The sequence below is a fragment of the Hypanus sabinus genome, chromosome 8, assembly GCF_030144855.1.
Source record: "Hypanus sabinus isolate sHypSab1 chromosome 8, sHypSab1.hap1, whole genome shotgun sequence".
In the NCBI taxonomy this organism is placed as follows: Eukaryota; Metazoa; Chordata; class Chondrichthyes; order Myliobatiformes; family Dasyatidae; genus Hypanus; species Hypanus sabinus.
Genome location: NC_082713.1, coordinates 24484089 through 24506763, shown reverse-complemented (window position 1 = coordinate 24506763; position 22675 = coordinate 24484089). Strand labels below are relative to the sequence as shown.

General features: G+C 41.2%; 1 protein-coding gene across 1 annotated transcript in view; it reads right to left on the bottom strand.

Annotated features, from left to right (window-relative positions):
* LOC132397975 (cytokine receptor common subunit gamma-like) overlaps positions 1–22406 on the bottom strand; it is a 65903-nt gene extending 43497 nt beyond the window's left edge. Inside the window, exon 1 of the mRNA XM_059976831.1 lies at positions 22394–22406. Coding sequence (XP_059832814.1) covers positions 22394–22403 — 10 coding nt within the window. The 5' untranslated portion in view covers positions 22404–22406. The remainder of the gene's footprint in view (positions 1–22393) is intronic.
* Positions 22407–22675: the final 269 nt, after the last annotated feature.

The window sequence follows — 22675 nt, the reverse complement described above, 5'->3', positions numbered from 1 at the left end:
ATATCTCCTGGTAATAACATTCTGACTCACTTTCCTGCCTATCGATGGAGTATGAGGCAAAGACTCAGCACCATATTAATTTCTCCTTGATTAAGGGGAAATTAGCAGACCTGCAATCAACAGAATAACGCCTACATTTTTTCAATAGGAAACGTCGTCAAATCATTAACCATTTACCACTAAAATGTGAAACTAAAGATTTCCAGACAACTGTTTCAAAAATCTATGCCATATATAATTCAGAAGCCTAATGTGACTGCTGCATTTATTTATTGCAATCTATTTCTTTGTTCCTCAGTTCTCTCTGTGTAGACCTCTTTTGAAAGACATGCTGGACCACATCTCTTCTAGTCCCATTCCATCTTTGATTATGGGAGGTGACAGAAAAAGCAATGGGAAAAGGTGTTTTGTTGCAGCTTTATAAAACCCTAGATTGGCCACATCTGCAGTATTGCATTCCATTCTGGTTGCTCCATTATAGGAGGCTTCAGAGAGGGTGCAGTAGATGTTTGCTGTCTGGATTAGAGGGTGCATGCTCTAAGGAGAGGTTGGACAAGCTGGGGTTGATGTCCCTGGAACAGTGGAGGCTGAGAGACCTGATAAAGGTTCATAAGATTATGAGACACGTAGATAGTGTAGATAGCCAATATCACTATCCCAGGGTCAAACTGTCTAACACTAGAACACATACATTTAAATTCAAAGGAGATGTGTGAGACAGGATTTTTTAACACAGAGTGTTTTGGATGCCTGGAATACATTGATGGTGTTGGTGACATACATCAAAGAGGCAGTTAGGAAGCTCTTAGAAAGGCACACGGAATGGAGGGACATTGTGTAGGCAGGAAGATTTCACCGTTAGGCATTTAACTGCTAGTTTTATTGGTTTGGCACAACATTGTGGGCTGAAAAACCTATTCTTCTGCTGCACTCTTCTATGTTGTATCTTCTATTCAAATGCTGAGAGTTTGCGGATCTCCAAAATTCAGCGGGATTGGTGCTCTTGTACGTGACTCGGCAATAAACTAAAAAAACTGACTAGGTAATTAATGACGGGGTCATCAATGGAAAACCAGAAGAAGTCAGGAACTCACTGAAGGAAAGAGTTCAAGGGGCTAGAGTTCATGTAGTGTGGCATGAGAGCATAGCAAACTGGGTTCAATTCCGTCAGAGTCTGTAAGGAGTTTACAAGTTCTCCCTGTGACCGTATGGGTTTTCTTCAGGTGATCCAGAAAACTCCTACATCCTGAAGACAAATGGAATAGGATTAGTATGTTGTGGACATGCTATGTTGGTGCCAGAAGCATCATGGGCTGCCCATCCCCTGCTCATTCTCAGTCTGTGTTAGTCGTTGATGCAAACACTATTCCATTGTACATTTCAATGTACAAGTGACACATAAAGCTATTCATTCTCTATCTGTTTTCCTGAGTTAAGCTTTAAGAAGTTACAGTTATTACATAGGGAATCTGATCAATTCCTAGCAATGTGCATTCTGGCCCCAATTTGTCTCTTTGTCCACTCAGCCATGGACCACCTGGTCAAAAGCTGTAGTTTATTGACTACAGCTCAGCATTCAGCAGCATCATCCCCTCAGCATTTATCAACAAGCTTCAAAACTCCCATCTGCAACTCAATCCTTGACTTCCTCATCAGAAGACAACAGTTAGGACAGAGTGGAAATGACATCTCCTCCTCGCTGACAATCAACATGGCCGCAGCTCAGATTTGTATGCTTCGCCGACTGCTCTACTCTCTCTCTCTCTCTACGCTCATGACTGTGTGACTAGGCATAGCTCAAACACCATCTGTAAATTCACCAGTGACACAGCTGGTGTTGGCAGAATGTGGATGGTGACGAGGTGCCACACAGGAAAGAGACAGATCAGCTGGTTGAGTGGTGTCACAACAGCAGCCTTGCATTCAATGTCAGCAAGATGAAAGAATTGATTGTGGACTTCAGGAAGGGGAAGTAAGGAGGAACACATACCATTCCTCATCAAGGGGTCAGCAGTGGAAAGGGTGAGCAGTTTTAAGTTTCTGGGTGTTAACATCCCTCAAGATCCATCTCAGGCCCAACATACTGACGCAATTATGGAAAGACATGCCAGCGGCCATGTTTCATTAGGAGTTTGTGGAGATTTGGTATGTCACCAAAGATTCTTGCAAGTTTCCAGAGAGCATTCGGGCTGGTGGTATCATGTCTAGTATGAAGGCGAGGCACCAATGCACAGGATTGGAAAAAAGCCACAGAAGGTTGTAAACTCAGCCAGTCCATCATGAGCTCTAGCTTCCCCACCACTGAGGACATCACCAAAAGATGGTGCCTCAGAAAGGCAGTATCCATCACTAAGGACCCTCACCATCCAGGACATGGCTTTTTCTCCTTATTACCATCAGGGAGGAGATACAGGAACCCGAAGACACATATTCACAGTTTTAGGAATATCTTTTCTTCTGCCTCAGATTTCTGGATGACTCATGAACCTATGAACCCTACCTCATTATTTGGCTCTCTTTTTGCACTATTTGTTTTTTATAAAGCTGAATGTATCTAAAGCTGAATGTGCTGAAAATGTTCACGAAGTCAGCCAGCGTCTGCAGTTAGAGAGACGGGGGTGGGGGTGTGGGGAGGGACAGAGGAAGGAAGAGAGAGATAAAGGAAGGGAGAAAGAGAGACGGGGGAAGAGAGAGGAAGAGAAAGAGAGTAAAAAGAGAGGGAGGAGGTGGGTGGGAGGGAGAGGGAAGGAGTGAAAGAGACATAGGGAGAGATTGAGGGAGGAAGGGAGACAAGAGGAGGAATGGGAAGGAGCAAGAGAGAGGGAGAGAGAGGGGGAGAGGGATAGTGAGAGATGGAGAGGGGAAGAGGGGAGGGAGGGAGAGAGAGAGAGAGGGAGAGAGAGATAACTTTTCAAGTTGACGAGCTTCCTTCAGAACTGACAAAACATTCAGATTAGCAAACAGCTTATCTTTGCAGTCCAACTCTCAATATGTATATATTTCCTCAGTGTTATTCATCTGATCGTTCACCAGCATATCTGTCATAAGATTGTAATCTTTCCTTTGATAATCAATGGAAATTCCCATTACACATTTAGCAACATCAGGGGATATTTTTACCCACTTTTTAAGAGTGTATAGTCCCAGTCAGTAAGTAATTCTTCTGTGGTTTTATAAAAAAGTTTGAAATGTTTTTAAATATAATTACCACAAGAAGTTGACATTAAAAAAGTACATTTTTTGCAGTACTCATGTCATAAAGGAATCAAACCTGGTGCACTGCAGCCACCACACTCTTAACATCATAACAGATTACTGCTTATGATTTTGATTATTCTTATCTAAATACGTATATTTGGAAAAACATCATGAACTAAAATATGTTCAAGCATTATCGGAGCTCACTGCAAACATAATGAGATTACATTTCACTTTTTCCTCCATATTTTCATATATTCCCTCTGAGGTTGGATTTATTTTAGAACATAGGACATTATAACACAAGCCCTTCAGCACGCAATGTTGTGTCAGCCTTTTAACGTATTATCAATATTTGAAGGTGTTAGAAGCTCCTATCTTAGCAGGACGTTGTCAAAAGAATTACTTAAAGTTTCTCATAAATGTTCCATTATTTTTCTGTATTGCTTCTTTCCTCATTCTAGTTGAGATAAACATTATAAAAACAATTATAGATCCTTGTCAGGAAGAGGAATGCAAAGTAATCCCCATTCCCATTTCCTTTCTTTTAAACAAAAGACTTTCTCCATATAATAAAGGCAGGGACTCTCCATCCTCTATCCAAAGCCACATTCCATCAATCCTTAAGATGGTGTCCTTAAACACTTAGTTCTTCAATTGAAGTTAGCCTTGGTGGTTTTATTATTATTTCTGATAATAAATACAGACTCTTTTACGAACCACTTATTATGCCAATCATGGAAATATTTCTAAACCCATGAAAAACATTAACAATTTGCAGAGAATCAGAAAAAGTGGCTCCAATTAATAATATAACCATTCAAAAGAACAGTAGATTCTACAAAAAGTAAATCCTGAGAAACTGAAATCACTGAGAATTGAATATAAAAGCATGGAGAGAAACTAATACACAGCAGGCCATTTAGTAACTGTATAGAGGTTAATATCCCATTAGCTTGATCCATGTTCCAATCAGAAAAAAAATGAAAAGGAAACAAATACATCAGGAAAACAAAAAGAAAATTGTTAGATGCCCCTATCACCAAAGGGAATGAATGGGGTACATGATCTGAAGACTGGAAGACAGAGAGGCATGAACTTTCTCATGCACCTTCTCAATAAAACATTTCTGGATGTACAAAGAACACATAATACTTAAAATGCTGTTTGGTTTGTCAAAAGGAAAAGGATGAAAAGGAATGCAGGAGAAGTGGGCATGTATTGCGAGGAAATTGCATGATTACTGACATTGTTTAGCTTTTCATCTGCCTTCTGATGTAAATGTAGTGTTTGCTTTCCCCAGGAAGTTCAGGAGACAGGGAAGAGGTCTGTTGTCATGGCAGAGCAGCAAGGTAAGCTGATCGATGTGGATCTATCACCAAGGCACATTTCCACCTGGGCTTTTGTTCTTCAATGGTAATTGTTTTTCTTTTTTTCTTTAACAGGGACCATCTAGCATTTTCTAATTTAATTCCAGATCTCTGTGCAGGCCTTCTGTCTCCTTTCCATTTTGTACATTATTCTGTATTTTTAAATCTTCACATTGGCTTTCAGGTGTCCCTTGGGCTGTCTAACATGCTTGTCTCTTCAGAGGGTGTACAACCCAATATGAACTTCCTCCTCTTTTCCCTTCTGTCCCATTTTCTCCCATGTCATTAAGAGCTTGTATCTCAACTAGGCAACGTGTCCCTTTTCCGATTCAAGCCTGTTTTGTTCAGGCCATGAAAGGCACTTGCCATCAATATTAAAATAAATTATGCTGCACTTGCTACGTGGGTATGTTTGAATGTCTTCAGCAATGAAAAAAATAGCAGCACCAAGTTTCCAAGTTTCCGTTAAGCAAGTTCCCCATCCTTTGACTCTGACAGACAGTTTTGCTAAAATAGACTCTCAGTAGTTTCAGTCTTGGACACTGATGTGTTAAACACTTGGCTGAAGTTTAATGATATTGTAACTGAATAATGAACAAAGAACATAGAGCATTATAACACAGTACCAACCGTTTGAGCCATGATGTTGTGAGTGAGTGACTGCAACATGCTTAACTTCAGTTTAATCAGGAACAATTAACAATTGACCATTGAAAAATAGCTCTCACTTAATAAAACATGAAACCTTCTAAACCAATGCAAAGTTACTCAAGAATCAGTGCTAGCTTCAGATCTGTTGTCAATTTTTAAATCCTTTCTGTTAAAATCAGTTAAGTCAGCATAGCCTTTCTATCAAATCAGACCTTGCAGTCTGCATGCTCTATGAAGCGACAGTGAATTTGCCTATTAATACAAAAAGATAAAAGTTAATTTGTTATTATTATTTAAATCAGATCTGCTCAGAGTTTCTCATTAGGCTGAAATGAAGTGATACTTTGAGTATGAAATCAATTTACTTATTTAGAGAAAAGTCAAGCTAATTTTGATACTAACGTTCTAAATCCTAGTTATTTGATATTAGGTTCTATTCCAATACAGGCGTAAACTGTGAGGAAAAGGTTTGTTTCACAGGCAGCCTTGCTTGTCATTAGAAAAGATGCATTCAGTTTATCTGTAGCATCTCCAAATTTCTCTTTGGAGTGAAGGAGGATGAGAGGTGACTTGATGGTGTGGTGTTCAAGATGATGAGGCTCAGATCAAGTGGATAACGAGAGACATTTTCTCAGGGTGGGTGCGGCCCTTATGAAGAGACGTAATGTTAAGGTGATTGGAGGAAAGTATAGGGGTGGATGTCGGATGTAACTTCTCCACACAGAGAACGCTGAGTGAGTGGAACACTGTGCCAGGGGAGATGGTAGAGGCAAGTACATTAGGGACATTTAAGAAACTCTTAGATAGGCACATGGATAATAGAAGAATGGAGGGTTATCTAGGAGGAAAGGGTTAGATTGACCTTAGAGGAAGTAATAGGATCAGCACAACATTATGGGGTGTACTGCGGTGCTCGGTGTTCTCTCTTATCTGTAGTTTTGCATCAGACAGAAATTAAACCTTTTTAGTGTTATCAGTAATATCCAGGACATCTTCAAAGAGTGATGCCTCAAAAAGGTGGCATCCATCATTAAGGACCCCCCACCACCGAGGATACAACTTGTTCTCACTGTTACCATTAGGACGGAGGTACAGAAGCCTGAAAGCACGCTCTCAGTGATTCAGGAACAGCTTCTTCCCCTCCACCATCCAATTCCTAAATGGACATTGAACCCACAAACACTACCTCACTACTTTATTTATTTCTATTTTTGCACTACTTATTTAATTAACTATTTAATATCTATACTTGCTTTCTATCATTATGCATTGTATTGTACTACTGTTGCAAAGACAACAGATTTCACAACGCATGCTGGTGATACTGAGCGTGGTTCTGATTCTGACTCTGCAAATATTTCACTGTCGTGATGAGAGCAGCCATTAGAGAGGATAATCATTTTCACAAGTATTCTAAGCTGGACCTAATCCTATGGTTGTTCTTTCATAAGACACATTTTATCCCATTTGTTGTGACTTCCAACCTATGAAGTGGTGAAAGCTTTCCATTTTGTCTATCACAATGGTGGTCGAGATTCAAAGAAGTCATTAAAGAAATTTCCTTTGTTCTTCTTCCTGGGGAGGCACTCAGGTCTGAGGCTGACATACTTTCGCTCTGGTTTTGTGGGTTCTGAGGTCCAACACAGAAACCGCAAGCTCCAACACATATGGGGCAAATGATACTTGCTGGGGTAGCTAGTGGGCAGTTTTGTGTGGCAGTTCAATCCTTCTGCTGCTTATTAAAGCCTCAGGTTGGCTCCTCTTATTCAGTCCCTGCCTTTCCAAGTGAACATAAATCCTGTCCCAGACATCTTTTACCCCAACAATTTCCCTGATATTAATGTAAGGACTCACCGGCCTGTAGTTTCCTGGCTAACCTCCATTGCCCTTTTTGAATAAGAGAATGACATTAGCTATCCTCTAGTATTCTGGTACCATACCAATGGTCAATGAAGTGGAAAAAATTCTCTGTTAAGGGTGTCAACAGCCTTCTCCCTTGCTTTCCATAGCTTTCTGCAATCGATCCTGTTAGGTTCTATCTGGATCAATATCTCCAATGCTTCATGCTTCCTGATGGAGATAAACTTCAAAGTATCAGCATTCCTTCTTCACCCACCACATCTTTCTGCCTGGTGAATGGTGATTAGAAGCATTCCTTTAAAATCCCATTCATATCTTGTGTACAGTTCTGGTCACTGAATATTGTGTACAGTTCTGGTCACCGAATTATAGGAAAGATATCAATAAATTAGAGAGAGTGCAGAGACGATTTACTAGGATGTTACCTGGGTTTCAGCACTTAAGTTGCAGAGAAAGGTTGAACAAGTTAGGTCTCTATTCATTGGAGCGTAGAAGGTTGAGGGGGGATTTGATCGAGGTATTTAAAATTTTGAGAGGGATAGATAGAGTTGACGTGAATAGGCTGTTTCCATTGAGAGTAGGGGAGATTCAAACGAGAGGACATGATTTGAGAGTTAGGGGGCAGAAGTTTAAGGGAAACACGAGGGGGTATTTCTTTACTCAGAGAGTGATAGCTGTGTGGAATGAGCTTCCTGTAGAAGTAGTAGAGGCCAGTTCAGTTGTGTCATTTAAGGTAAAATTGGATAGGTATATGGACAGGAAAGGAGTGGAGAGTTATGGGCTGAGTGCGGGTAGGTGGGACTAGGTGAGATTAAGAGTTCGGCACGGACTAGGAGGGCCGAGATGGCCTGTTTCTGTGCTGTGATTGTTATATGGTTATATGGTTATCTTCTGGCTCAGTTCACAGATTTTCCTTTTGGTCTACACCTTCCCTGGCTATCTCCTTGCTTTGAATTCTCTTTAATCATGGTTTCTGGAGCCATTTCATATCCTATTTATGTCCTCCTAATTTCTCATGTTCTCTCCTGCATCCCCAAAAAACGTCAAAAGATTTGCTCCATACAAAATGCTTGTAGCTGATAGTCGACAGTCGACTTCCTTATGCTAGTCGAGCCTTCAATTTCCCTTGTTAATCAAAGTTCCCTAATCTTATCATCTTTGCATCTTACAGGGACGTGCTGCCTTTGAGTTCTTACAATCTTGTCTACACCCAGTTATCAGATGTTCTTCTTTCCCTTTAGCACTGGCCCTAATTTATTGCTGCCAGATCCTATCATCTACTGTTAATATCAACCCCTCCCTCCCCCACAATGCCGGACTCACTTTACCTTTTTCCAGGATACCTTAACTTGCTGAACTCTAATTGATGTTTTCCAAAGGGAAGGGTTCCGTCACAGACATTGCCACCACTTGTCCATTCTCCTTCCCTGGAGCAAGATCCAGTAAATCCCTGTCACTGGTAGAACTGTAAACCTACAGCTTTCACACCTCTCTTTAGTACAGTTTATAAATTCCACCTCCCCCTTTCCCTCCATTGATGTTGACCTGCTGAGCTCCCCCAGCATTTTGTGTATGTTGCTCTTGTGCTAAGGCAGTCCCAGTCAATACTGGGGAAGTTACCCCACTGACTCAACAAAGAGAAGAAACAAGAGGAGGCACAAGAGACCTTAGATGCTGGAATCTGGAGCAAACCACAAAGCACAGGAGGAGCTCTTAACGACCATAAGGCCATTCAGGTCATTAAGTCTGCTCTGCCGTTACATCATAGCCAATTTATTTTCCCTCTCAACCCTGTTCTCCTAACTTCTCCCTATAACATTTCACACCCTAATTAATTAGGAACGTATCAACCTCCGCTTTAAATATACACTTGGCTTCCACAGCCATCTGTGGCCATGAATTCCACAGATTCCTCACCCTCTGGCTAAAGAAATTCCTTCACATCTCTGTTCTAAAAGGACATCTTTGCATTCTGAGGCTGTGCTCTCTGGTCCTAGACTCTGTCACTATTGGAAACATCTTCTCAAAGCCCTCTCTATCTAGGTCTTTCAAAACCCATTGGTGTATTTGTTAGTTCCGGCCACATCTGGAAGGCCTGGTTGAGGTGCTGTATGGTGGTGAAAGGGGACATGTATGGCCAGTGTCACACCTTTTTGTGGTTGCAGCAAGTAGACACAGGAAGTGAACGTTTGGGGAACAGTAAGGTTGGAAACTGTGGTGGGGAGATTCACGGGAGTGATAAGGTATGTGATGATACGTGCCACAGTGCCTGGGTATCATTGGTGGGGTCCTGGTACATGGGTCTGGAAGATGCCAACTGGCTTCTGCAAGGTCGTGGTTACCTTGATAAAATCCCCCAATAACTCAACAAAAACAAGTACTTAGCTAGAGTTCTGAGCAATGACCTACTGATTGGCTTCTACTTTGTTCATCTATATATCAATAAAATATTAGGAGCAGCTTTATCATTTGTCATATCACATCCAATACTTTGTATTCTAATTCTACATTCTACAGAGGCATGGTTGAGAGTGTGCTGACCTTTTGCATCACAACCTAGTACTCCAGTTGCAGTGCTGTTGACAAAAAAGCCTTGCAGAGGGTGGTTAGGGGAGCAGAGAAGGTTATTGGGGTCTCCCTACCTTCTGTCCAAGACCTCTTTCAGAGTCGATGCCTCCAGAAGACACGGTACATCATTAAAGACCCCTCACACCCTCTCCATGAACTGTTTGTTCTTCTGCCATCAGGTAAACATCACAGAGGCATCAAAACAAAAACCACAAGGCTACTAAACAGCTTCCTCCCACAGGCAGTCAGACTGCTAAATAGCTGCTCGACCTGACTCTGCTTTGGACACTTTTAACTTGCACTGGACACTTATAACTTGTTTTTAACTGACGTGTGGCTGTTGTGTTTTACTATTTATTGTTGTGTTTACTATTTATTGTAGCGTTTGTTATGTTATGATTGCACTTGCCCCTGGGAAACACTGTCCCATTCTGCCCTGCAGAGCTGATGTACGGTTAGAATGACAATAAAGTTTTTGAATCTTGAATCTAATGGCTTGAGTGAAGCATGCTTCCTGTGTGTAGATGCATTGCCACCTCTTAAACCCCAGCGTAGAGTTATGGAAATTTACTTCATATGAGAGGGCTACTTAGCTCATCATATTCATTACAGCCACGGGGAAAATACTGAGGTTAGTTCTGCTTTCCATTTCTCAGCCTTTCGCTTTGCAGATTACATCTTATCAGGCAGTCATCCAAGAATTTCTCAAATAAGATGAGGGATTCTATATCAATAAATTTTTAGACCCTCTCCACTACTTGGGTGTTAGATGTTTTCTTTACTACTGCACCCACCCCCACCTCCCGATCTCTAACCTTCCTTTTAATTACATGGATCTACGACCTCCAGTCAATGAACACACAACAAGCAATTTTCCTTGCTACTTTTTACAACCCCAATTAATAGTGTCTACCAATCTCTTCCTTGTTCTGTATGTCTCATAATTTTGTAAGAACAGTTTATGTCTTCTTTCAGTCCCCTCTGTTCAAAAGAAAATAATCTCGTGACTCATATAAATTTGGATAAGTACATGGATGGGAGAGATATGGAGGGTTATGGTCCAGGTACAAGTTGATGGGACTCAGGAGAATAATAGTTCGGCATAGGCTAGAGGGGCCGAAGTGTCTATTCTGTAGCAATCTATGCTGCTATGCCTAACTCTGGTATTTATCCATAGATAATGTACTTTCATAAGGTACTGAAGCAATTTTAAGTTAATCCTAAATTTTAAGTTAATCCTAAATGGACTTGAAGCACAAGGAGAACCTCAACATCAAAAATTGTTTTCAGTAAGACACACAAAATGATGGAGGAACTTAGCAGGTCAGGCAGCATCTACGGAAGTGTAAGCAGTCGACATTTCAGTCCGAGACCCTTCTGCAGATTTTCTCTTTTTAAGAATTGCTTTATGCTTTTTTCAGGGCTTGCTTATGAATAATATTTCGCCGTCCCCAACCTAACATCCTGTCACCCCCCACCCCTCCTCCAGCCACCCATCTTCCCCCTCCCCCACCTAACCAACCATCCTGCTTGCGTCTCCTTGGTAGTTTAAAGACACCTGAATTATTCTTACAAATTTTAACCACATGTTTTATATGCGGGAAGTCGTACAACACTGCCGTATGCTTCAGTATCTCAATATTGCTGATAGGATATTCAACTCTTTGTAGGCATCGTTCTCAACCCATTCTGACCATTCAGAAGATCGAGAGAATAACACAAGTCATTGGAGTAACAATGCCTTAGCTAATAGCAATGAACGCAATACGCAGTTTCTAAAACAATTATTCTACATTCATTTTAGGGAACAATTTGCTAACCCAATACATTATGACAATGAAATATTAGCCCTATAGAATTCTGTTCTATAATTCACTAAACACAGTAATTATTGATGGAAGATAACCTGGTTTGGTAAGTGCAAATTGTGAATGGGACTTTATTAAGATTTCTGTTAGCTGCCAATATGTAAGAAAAACCAAGCATAAAATTGTCAAATAACTGCATAAACTTAACTGGTCTATTACTGGAAGGAAAACCTGCCCCACTCTAGACAATATTCTCAGGGCAAACGGCGATGGTTAGTAAATGCTGCTGCACAAAGATTGTCCATTAAACAAGCACCATAACCACGTCTGTAGTTCATATTGTGTACAAATAAAATATATAAACATATCAAAGGGGCAAGTAATATGAATGATGCACTCAACAGAACACAATTTAGTACTTTCTCATTCAGTTTATTTATACTCATTGTATATCAACTAACATCAAGTTTTCAAATAAATTGATGAAACTTACTTTCAGCTCTGGGGCATTAAATTATTCTCCTTGCTCTATACTTACTAAAAACATAATTTCTTACCTGAGATTCATTTTTATTTTTAAAAGATCCTCTAAAATCACTCAAATTAATCATAAGCCAATCACATTTTATGATTTTGGGACTATTTGCAAGGGGACAATGTGCTTCTATGTATTTCCTTTAATTCTGCTTTCATTAAACAAGATTTAAATATTGCCCTTCCTGATAAATACAGCACCTTTGATTCTGTCATTGCTAAGTGAAAAATCTAACATGTAACATGGATACTTTAATACAAGTTAAAAACACCAGTGACGAAAGTCCACATTTTGTTATAGTTTATGTACTGAATCAAAAGAACAAGGTTTAAATTCAGAGGCAGTAAAAACATCATTCAAATTGCTTCCTTCTTGATAGCTTAAAGTAAAATATACAAAAAGAGCAAAAGACTCACCAATTGACAGAACGTTGTTTGTCATATTAAATAAAACAATTAACCAGATGAAGGAACCCAGCTTTGGTAGTGCCCATTCTTTCAATGGATATTGACTAGCCATTTTGTGACTGCCACAAAATTTTGGTGGATTCTCAAATAACGCACATTTTTAATTCCATTCTAAGGCAGAGCTGCATTCATCCGTTCTGTTCTGTGGTCTGATAACAGACTTCTGATATAGGTCAAGGGCTGAACGGTTTCCTTTTCCTTATTTGAGATGTAATGTTTCCTGTGTCTTGCTGTAGGCGCCGAAAATACGCCATTTCATGCAAGATGTTTCCAGGTAGTTTTGCGGTGTGATGCATACGTAAATATAAAAATCTGAACAATGATCGTTATCTCTGCTTCTTTTCTCTTCTCCCAATTTATCCCCAAGATTGCGAGTTGGAGAAAGAGAACAGGATCTAGGTGAGAACTTGTAAACTTTTACAAACATGAACAAGTATTTTCTATTAGTGGGGACCTGCAGTAGAGCAGGAAGCCATTTGGGCCATCTTGCTCAGACTAATTCTTTAAACTTCAAAAGTTCAAAACAGACTTATTACCAAAGTACATATATTTCATACACAACCCTAAAGTTCATTTTCTTGTGGGCAATCGCAGTAAATACAAGAAACACAATAGAATCAACGAAAGACTGTACACAACAGGACAGACAAACAACCAATTAAAAAAGAACAATAACAAACTGTACAAATACAAAAAGAGAGGGGGAAAGATAATTAAGGTAAATAAACAAACAATAAATATCGAGAACATGAGATGAAGAGTCCTTGAGGGTGTGTCCGTAGGTTTGTGAGAATATTTCAGTGATGGAACAAATTATCACCATATCACAATTACAGTATGAAAACAGGCCATCTCGGTCCGTGCCGAACGCTTACTCTCACCTAGTCCCACCGACCTGCACTCAGCCCATAACCCTCCATTCCTTTCCTGTCCGTATACCTATCCAATTTTTTTTTTAAATAACAAAATCGAACCGGGCTCTACCACTTCTACTGGAAGCTTGTTCCACACAGCTACCACTCTCTGAGTAAAGAAGTGCCCTCTCATGTTACTCCTAAACTTTTGCCCCTTACCTCTCAACTCATGTCCTCTTGTTTGAATCTCCCCTACTCTCAATGGAGAAAGACAGACAGACATACTTTATTGATCCCAAGGGAAATTGAGTTTTGTTACAGATGCACCAACCAATAATAATGTAGAAATATAGCAATATAAAAACATAAATAATTAAATAATAATAGGTGAATTATGCTAAGTGGAAATAAGTCCAGGACTTATTGGCTCAGGGTGTCTGACACTCCGAGGGAGGAGTGGTAAAGTTTGATGGCCACAGGTAGGAATGACTTCCTATGACGTTCAGTGTTGCATCTCAGTGGAATGAGTCTCTGGCTGAATGTACTCCTGTGCCTAACCAGAACATTATGGAGTGGATGGGAGACATTGTCCAAGATGGTATGCAACTTGGACAGCATCCTCTTTTCAGACACCACCGTCGGAGAGTCCAGTTCCACCCCCACAACATCACTGGCCTTACAAATGAGTTTGTTGATTCTGTCCTATCCACATCAACTCTATCTATCCCCCCTCAACCTTCTAAGCTCCAAAGAATAAAGACCTAACTTGTTCAACCTTTCTCTGTAATTTAGGTGCTGAAACCCAGGTAACATTCTAGTAAATCTCCTCTGTACTCTCTCTACTTTGTTGACATCCTTTTTTATAACTCAGTGACCAGAACTGTACACAATACTCCAAATTTGGCCTCACCAATGCCTTGTACAATTTTAACATTACATCCCGACTCTTATACTCAATGCTCTGATTTATAAAGGCCAGCATACCAAAAGTTTTCTTCACCACCCTATCCACATAAGATTCCACCTTCAGGGAACTATGCACCATTATTCGTAGATCTCTCTGTCCCACTGCATTCCACAATGCCCTACCATTTACCCTGTATGTTCTATTTGGATTATTCCTGCCAAAATGTAGAACCTCACACTTCTCAGCATTAAACTCCATCTGCCAACGTTCAGCCCATTCTTCTAACCGACATAAATCTCTCTGCAAGCTTTGAAAACCTACTTCATTATCCACAACGCCACCTACCTTAGTATCATCTGCATACTTACTAATCCAATTTACCACCCCATCATCCAGATTATTAATGTATATGACAAACAACATTGGACCCAGTACAGATCCCTGAGGCACATCACTAGTCACCGGCTTCCAACCTGACAAACAGTTATCCACCACTACTCTCTGGCATATCCTATCCAACCACTGTTGAATCCATTCCACTACTTCCATATTAATACCTAATGATTGAACCTTCCTAACTAACATTCCATGTGGAACCTTGTCAAAGGCCTTACTGAAGTCCATATAGGCAACATCTACTGCTTTACCCTTGTCAACTTTCCTGGTAACCTCTTCAAAAAATTCAATGTTTTGTCAAACATGACCTTCCACGCACAAATCCATGCTGACTGTTCCTAATAAGACCCTGTCTATCCAGACAATTATATATACCATCTCTAAGAATAATTTCCATTAATTTACCCACCACTGACATCAATCTTACAGGCCGATAATTGCTAGGTTTACTCTTAGAACCGCATAAGTAATATGCCAATCCTCCGGCACCACCCTGTTTCTAATGACATTTGAAATATTTCTGTCAGAGCCCCTGCTATTTCTACACTAACTTCCCTCAAGGTCCTAGGGAATATCCTGTCAAGGCTAGAGACTTATCCACTTTTATATTCTTTTAAAGCTCCAGTACTTCCTCTTCTTTAATCATCATAGTTTCCATAACTACCCTACTTGTTTCCCTTACCTTACACAATTCAATATCCTTCTCCTTAGTGAATACCAAAGAAAAGAAATTGTTCAAAATCTCCACCATTTCTTTTGGCTCCACACATAGCTGTCCACTGATTCTCTAAGGGACCAATTTTATCCCTCACTATCTTTTTGCTATTAATATAACTGTAGAAACCCTTTGGATTTATTTTCACCTTACTTGCCAAAGCAACCTCATATCTTCTTTTAGCTTTTCTAATTTCTTTCTTAAGATTCTTTTTTACATTCTTTATATTCCTCGAGCACCTCACTTATTCCATGCTGCCTATATTTATTGTAGATCTCTCTCTTTTTCCGAACCAAGTTTACAATGTCCGTTGAAAACCATGGCTCTCTCAAACTTTTAACCTTTCCTTTCAACCTAACAGGAACATAAAGATTCTGTACCCTCATAATTTCACCCTTAAATGACCTGCAATTCTCTATTACATCCTTCCCATAAAACAAATTTTCCCAATCCACTCCTTCTAATTCCTTTCGCATCTCCTCCAAGTTAGCCTTTCTCCAGACAAAAATCTCAACCCTGAGTCCAGTCCTATCCTTCTCCATAATTATATTGAAACTAATGTCATTGTGATCACTGGTCCCGAATTGCTCCCCAACACATACCTCTGTCACCTGACCTATCTCATTCCCTAACAGGAGATCCAACACTGCCCCTTCTCTAGTTGGTACATTTATGTATCGCTGCAAAAAACTATCCTGCACACACTTTACAAACTCCAAACCATCCAGCCCTTTTACAGAATGGACTTCCCAGTCTATGTGTGGAAAATTAAAATCTCCCACAATCACAACCCTGTGCTTACTACAAATATCTGCTATCTCCTTACAAATTTGCTCCTCCAATTCTTGCTCCCCATTAGGTGCTCTATAATACACCCCTATAAGTGTTACTACACCTTTGCCATTCCTCATTTCCACCCAAATAGTCTCCCTAGACGAGCCCTCTAATCTATCTTGCCAAAGCATCGCTGTAATATTTTCTCGGACAAGCAATGCAATACTTCCCCCTCTTGCCCCTCCGATTCTATCACACCTGAGGCAATGAAATCCAGGAATATTTAGTGGCCAATTGCACCCCCCCGCAACCATGTTTCACTAATAGCTACAATATCATGTTTCCAGGTATCAATCCATGCTCTAAGCTCATCCACCTTTCTTACAATGCTCCTAGCGTTAAAAAAGATGCATTTAAGAAACTCTCCACCTCTTCCTCTCTGTTTATCCCTAATGGTGCAAACAACTTTATTATCTTTTTCTTCCTTCTCCCCTACATCTTCAGCCTGAGCGCTCCCCTCCTCTATCATCTTCCCTCACACACTGTCTACTCGCTTTCTCTATTTGTGAAGTAACCTCCTCTCCCCTAGTCTCTTCAAATTGATTCCCACTCCCCAACCATTTTACTTTAAAGACTCCCCAGTAGCCTTAGCAAATCTCTCCGCTGGGATATTGGTCCCCCTGGGACTCAAGTGTAACCCATCATTTTTGTACAGGTCACACCTGCCCCTAAAGAGGTCCCGATGATCAAGAAACTTGAATCCCTGCCCCTGCTCCAATCCCTCAGCCACACATTTATCCTCCACCTCATTCCATTCCTACTCTCACTGTCACGTGGCACAGGCAGTAATCCCAAGATTACTACCTTTGCGGTCCTTCTTCTCAACTTCCTTCCTAACTCTCCATATTCTCCTTTCAGGACCTCTTCCCTTTTCCTACCTATGTCATTGGTACCTACATGTACCACGACCTCTGGCCCCTCACCCTCCCACTTCAGGATATCTTGGACGCGAGCAGAAACATCCCGGACCCTGGCACAGGGAGGCAAACTACCATCCAGGTCTCTTGATTGCATCCACAGAATCGCCTATCTGACCCCTAACTATCAAGTCCTGTATTACTACTGCCTTCCTCTTCCTTTCCATACCCTTCTAAGCTACAGGGCCGGACTGTGCCAGAGGCACGGCCACTGTTGCTTCCCCCAGGTAAGCTGTTCCCCCCCCCCCACCCAACAGTACTCAAACAGGAGTATACTTATTGTCAAGGGGTACAGCCACTGGGGTACTCTCAAGGCTAGGAGACTCCAGGAGCTCCCACATCTGACACCAAGAACAACAAGCTGCCCTCACACTCATAATTCCCCCTTTCCTCAAATGACAGGAAAAACTGAAACCTAAGCCTACCTTGCCTTGCCTGCTTCTGCCTAAGCCCGTTGAGGAGTAACCCCTTTAAGGAGTAATATTACAGTTAGTTAGTTCATGTGGTTATAGAACATGCAACAGTATAGCACAGTACTGGTCCTTTGGCCATGATGTTGTGCCGACCTTTGAACCTCCTCCAAGATCAGTCCAACGCTCCCCACCCACATAGCCCTCTGTGTTTCTTATCAGAGTCTTTTAAAAGCCTCTAAAGCACTTGCCTCTACCACAACTCTTAGCAGTACGTTCCATGGACCCACCAGTTTCTGTGTAAAAAAAAACTACCACTAACACCCCTTTCCTATGCTTTCCCTTAATCACCTCAAAATTCTGCCCTTTCGTTTTAGCCATTTCTGCCCTGGGAGAAAGACACCAGCTATTCACTCTATTGATGCCTCATCATTTTATACATTTATGGATCAGTACTATCTGACAGCAATATGCTCGTAACCCCCTGGAACCAGAGCATAGCGTGTCTGTGTTTATGGACTGTGAACTTCTTCAGACTTATGGTTTTTATATTCTGTGATTTTTTTTCTAGTCGCCCGTTTTTGCCCCCATTTTGTTGTGTGAGGGGAGGGTGATTGAGGGGTTGATGTTCTGTTAGTTTTTTTTGTCTTTTTGGGGGGGGGTTGTCATTCTTTTTGTCCGGGAGGGGGTGGGTTTGATGTTTCTCTCGGAGTGATTTTCATGTTCTTTCTCTGTTTCGCACCTATCTGGAGAATACAAATTTCAATGTTGCATGTGGAAACATGATTTGATATTAAATGAAGCTTTGAACCTTGCAGAATTGGTTGGGTGAAATTAAAGTGGATGAAGGAACCTCACTTTCACTTTCAGCAATTTTCCTTGCCTCTTCTCACACCCCCATTTATTAGTGTCAATGAAAGTGTCTGGATATTGAAATGTATTCTAACTACACGTATCAAACTGCAAAAGGCAGAAAGTGAGAACTTCTAGCTTCAACTGGAACTTCTATGAAACAAGCCGGGAGTGGGAAAACTGTGCCTCTCCTGTCACGTTTGAAGGAGCTGTGCAGTGGTACAGCTGATAGAGCAGCTGTCTGATCATTTCAGAGACCAGGATTTGGTTGTGGCCTCTGGTGCTTTCTGCATGGATTTTGCCTGGCCTCCCAAAGAGGGTGTTGGTTCCCCTGGGTGCTCTGGATCCCTTCCCATCTCACAGACGTGTGGATAGGTTGGTTCATCAGCCACTACAAAGTGCCCCTAATGTGGCAAAACCTGGCCTCTCAAAGTCCCCATCTTCAGAGGTGAAACGCTTAAGGCTGGCCAATGGGGCTCTGCTGAAGCTGTATATCGGCCAATCCCCTGTAGAGTAGATGCAATGGATTGCAGAAGTGCTGATGGATCCCAGCCATAGCACCGACGTAAGAGGATGATGGAGACAGGAGGTCATCGATGGCCAATGCTCCACTGGGAACTAAGGGCTCAAGAAGGCAAGAAAGTGATAAAACCTGGAGAGTTGATGGAAATATGGAACAAATAAAATTGGATTAGTGTATCACTAATGTTCAATGACTGGTACAGACGTGAAGGTTACAGGATCTGTTTCCATGTTGTGTGACTCTGTTTGGGTCAGTATCTTCTTTCATATCTTTTTAAGGAATGTGTTCTGATTTGTATATTTCCATAAAAGTCTTTGTAGCTTGTTTTGATCATAAGGAACAGTGTTTGTAGCAATATATGTAGTGTCATATTAAAATATTGATAAAATTGAAACATTTCAATGTGTGAGCATTAAGACCATGAGGCCATAAGACATTGGACAGACTTAGGCCAATCAGCCCATTGAATCTGCTTGGCCATTCCATCATGGCTGATTTATTATCCCTCAACCCCATCCTCATCCCTGTAACCTTTGATGTCCTGACTAATTGAGAACCTATCAACATCCACTTTTACTATACCCAAAGACTTGACCTCCCTTGACTTCCACTGCTGTCCATGGCAATGGATCCCACAAATTCACCTTGCTCTGCCTAAAGAAATAAGAAAATGAGTTTGGAACCTGTTGCTTAGATTGTGCCTTGTGTCCCCATGTCGAACTTCAATGCTGAATACCACTGGAGATGGTGCAAATCTCCCCTCATCATTTTACCATTGTGCTCCATTCTGGTAACTCAGCACAGCAAGCCCTCCAAGGCCTTCCCAAGACATGGTGCTCAGAGCTTATCACTGTGCTCTTCCTTTGTGATAAGCAGGAAAGTAACTTCTGGCTCTTGTATTTTTTATTGTGTTCTCCATGCTTATTGCAATTTTTTATGATGCATCGGATCCAGAGTAGCAATTATTTAGTCCCCCTTTACACTCGGTATACTGAAGAATGACTATAATCAAACCCGAATCGTGTATATCAAAGTTCAAAGTAAATTTACTATCAAAGTACATATATGTCCCCAATTACAGCCTTGAGATTCATTTCCTTGTGGGCATTCTCAGCAAATCTATAGAATAATAACTATATTAAATTATATTATATGCACAAAACTGTGTGCGGTTTTGGTCACCAAATTACAGGAAGGATATTAATAAGGTTGAAAGAGTGCAGAGAAGGTTTACAAGGATGTTGCCGGGACTTGAGAAACTGAGCTACAGAGAAAGGTTGAATAGATTAGGACTTTATTCCCTGGAGCGTAGAAGAATGAGGGGAGATTTGACAGAGGTATATAAAATTATGATGGGTATAGATATGAGTGAATGCAAACAGGCTTTTTCCACTGAAGCTGGGAGAGAAATAAAAACCCAGAGGACAAGGGTTAAGGGTGAAGGGGAAAAGTTTAAATGGAACATTGGGGGGGGGGGGCTTCTTCACACTGTGGGTGGGAGTGTGGAATGTGCTGCCAGTTGAAGTGGTAAATGCAGGATCTCTTTTAACATTTAAGAAAAACTTGGACAGGTACATGGATGAGAGGTGTATGGAGGGATATGGTCCAAGTGCAGGTCAGTGGGACTAGGCAGAAAAATGGTTTGGCACAGCCAAGAAGGGCCAAAAGGCCTGTTTCTGTGCGTAATGTTCTATGGTATAATAGAATCAATGAACGACTGCATCAACTTGGACGTTCAACCAGAGTTCAAAAGACAACTGTACATATAACCATATAACAATTACAGCACGGAAACAGGCCATCTCGGCCCTTCTAGTCCGTGCCAAATGCTTACTCACCTAGTCTCACTGACCTGCACTCAGCCTATAACCCTCCAGTCCTTTCCTGTCCATATACCTATCCAATTTTTACTTTAAATGACAATACCAAACCTGTCTCTACCACTTCTACTGGAAGCTCATTCCACACAGCTACCACTCTCTGAGTAAAGAGGTTCCCCCTTGTGTTACCCTTAAACTTTTGCCCCCTAACTCTCAACTCATGTCCTCTTGTTTGAATCCCCCCTACTCTCAATGGAAAAAGCCTATCCACGTCAACTCTATCTATCCTCCTCATAATTTTAAATACCTCTATCAAGTCCCCCCTCAACCTTCTACGCTTCAAAGAATAAAGACCTAACTTGTTCAACCTTTCTCTGTAACTTAGGTGCTGAAACTCAGGTAACATTCTAGTAAATCTCCTCATATACAAAATCTCCTCTTATCCAAAAAGAAATAATAATAATAAATAAATAAGCAATAGGTATTGAGATGAAGAGTCCCTGAAAGTGAGTCCATTGTTAGTGGAGTCATTTCAAAGATGGGGTTAAGAGAAGTTGTACCTTTTGGTTCAAGAGCCTGATGGCTGAGGGGTAGTAGCTATTCCTGAACCTGGTGTCATGAGTTCTGAGGCTCTTGTACCTTTTTCCTGATGGCAGTAGCGAGAACATGTCCTGAGTGGTGGGGGTCCTTGATGATGCTCAGAGATGGGTTACCCATGATACACTATGCCAAAACCACTACTTTTTGTAAGATTTTCCGTTCGAGGGCACTGGTGTTTCCTTACCAGGCTGTGATGCAGCCAGTGAATACTGCAAACTCTCCACTGCACGTCTATAGAAGTTTGTCAGTGTTTTAGATGTCATGCTGAATCTCTGTAAACTCCAAAGGAAGTCGAGGTGCTGCTGTGCTTTCCTTGTATTCTATTGGCTGATTTGATTATTTTCTGAGTAACCGTGACATTTTAATGATCTTTTATATATACTTAGACTGGCACTTTTTTTAAAGGTTTCACTGTTTAGAAAATATCCTCAACTATACTTCACAGGACCAATATTGACAACATCTCAAATTTAGATCTCAAAATATTTGGATAAGGTGTGTTATCACAGATTGTAAAACAGCTGTAACATAGCAAAGAAAGAATTGCAACTGGGTCCTTTTTAGGCTGGTGAGATGTAAATGTACCCCAGGGATCCGTTCTTGACTCACTAGTGCTTACTGTTGACCTGGAAGAGAGAATTAAGTGCAAGGTTCCCAAGTTTGTGGATGATATGGAAGAGCGCGTTATGATGAGGACATCGTGATTCTTCGACAGGATAGAAAAAAAGATCATCTTTATTTGTCAAACATCGAAACAAGCAGTGAGATGTGTTGCTTACATCAATAATCAAAGTAGACCAAGAACGTGCTTGGGGCAGCCCTCAGATGTCACCACTTCCGGCACCGATTTACTACCCCTAGGCCGCATGTCCTTGGAAGGTGGGAGGAGGAAACCAGGGCACCAGGAGGCATGGGGGGGGGGGGGTAGAACGTACAAACTCCATACAGAGAGTGTCAGGAATGAACCCTGATGGCAGTCGCTGGTGCTGTAAAGTTTTACGCTAACTGCTACACTGCCATGCTGTCTGATATAGGTTCGTAAGCAAGTTTGTAAGCTAATCTGTACATTTCTGGCATCTCGGAGGGAACTGAAGAAGTACTAGGTTACCTGCGCTCATACTGCGAGGTGGAAAGAACTATTGGACTAACCGCAGGCGTCCTCTAATCCTGTACGATGGCTTTCTTCAGGATTACAATTTTGTAAGATTTCATGAGTTTCGTATGTCCGTGTACCGTGCGTGTTCCTGAAAACTTTAAAAGTGCTTGTGTTACTAGAGAGGGGTGAAAAGTCGGCGATAAACGTATCCGGGAGCTGGCACTTCCTCCGCTTAAATATAATGATCAATCGCATCGTGGGATACAGGAAAACAAACGACCGTGGAATCAAAAG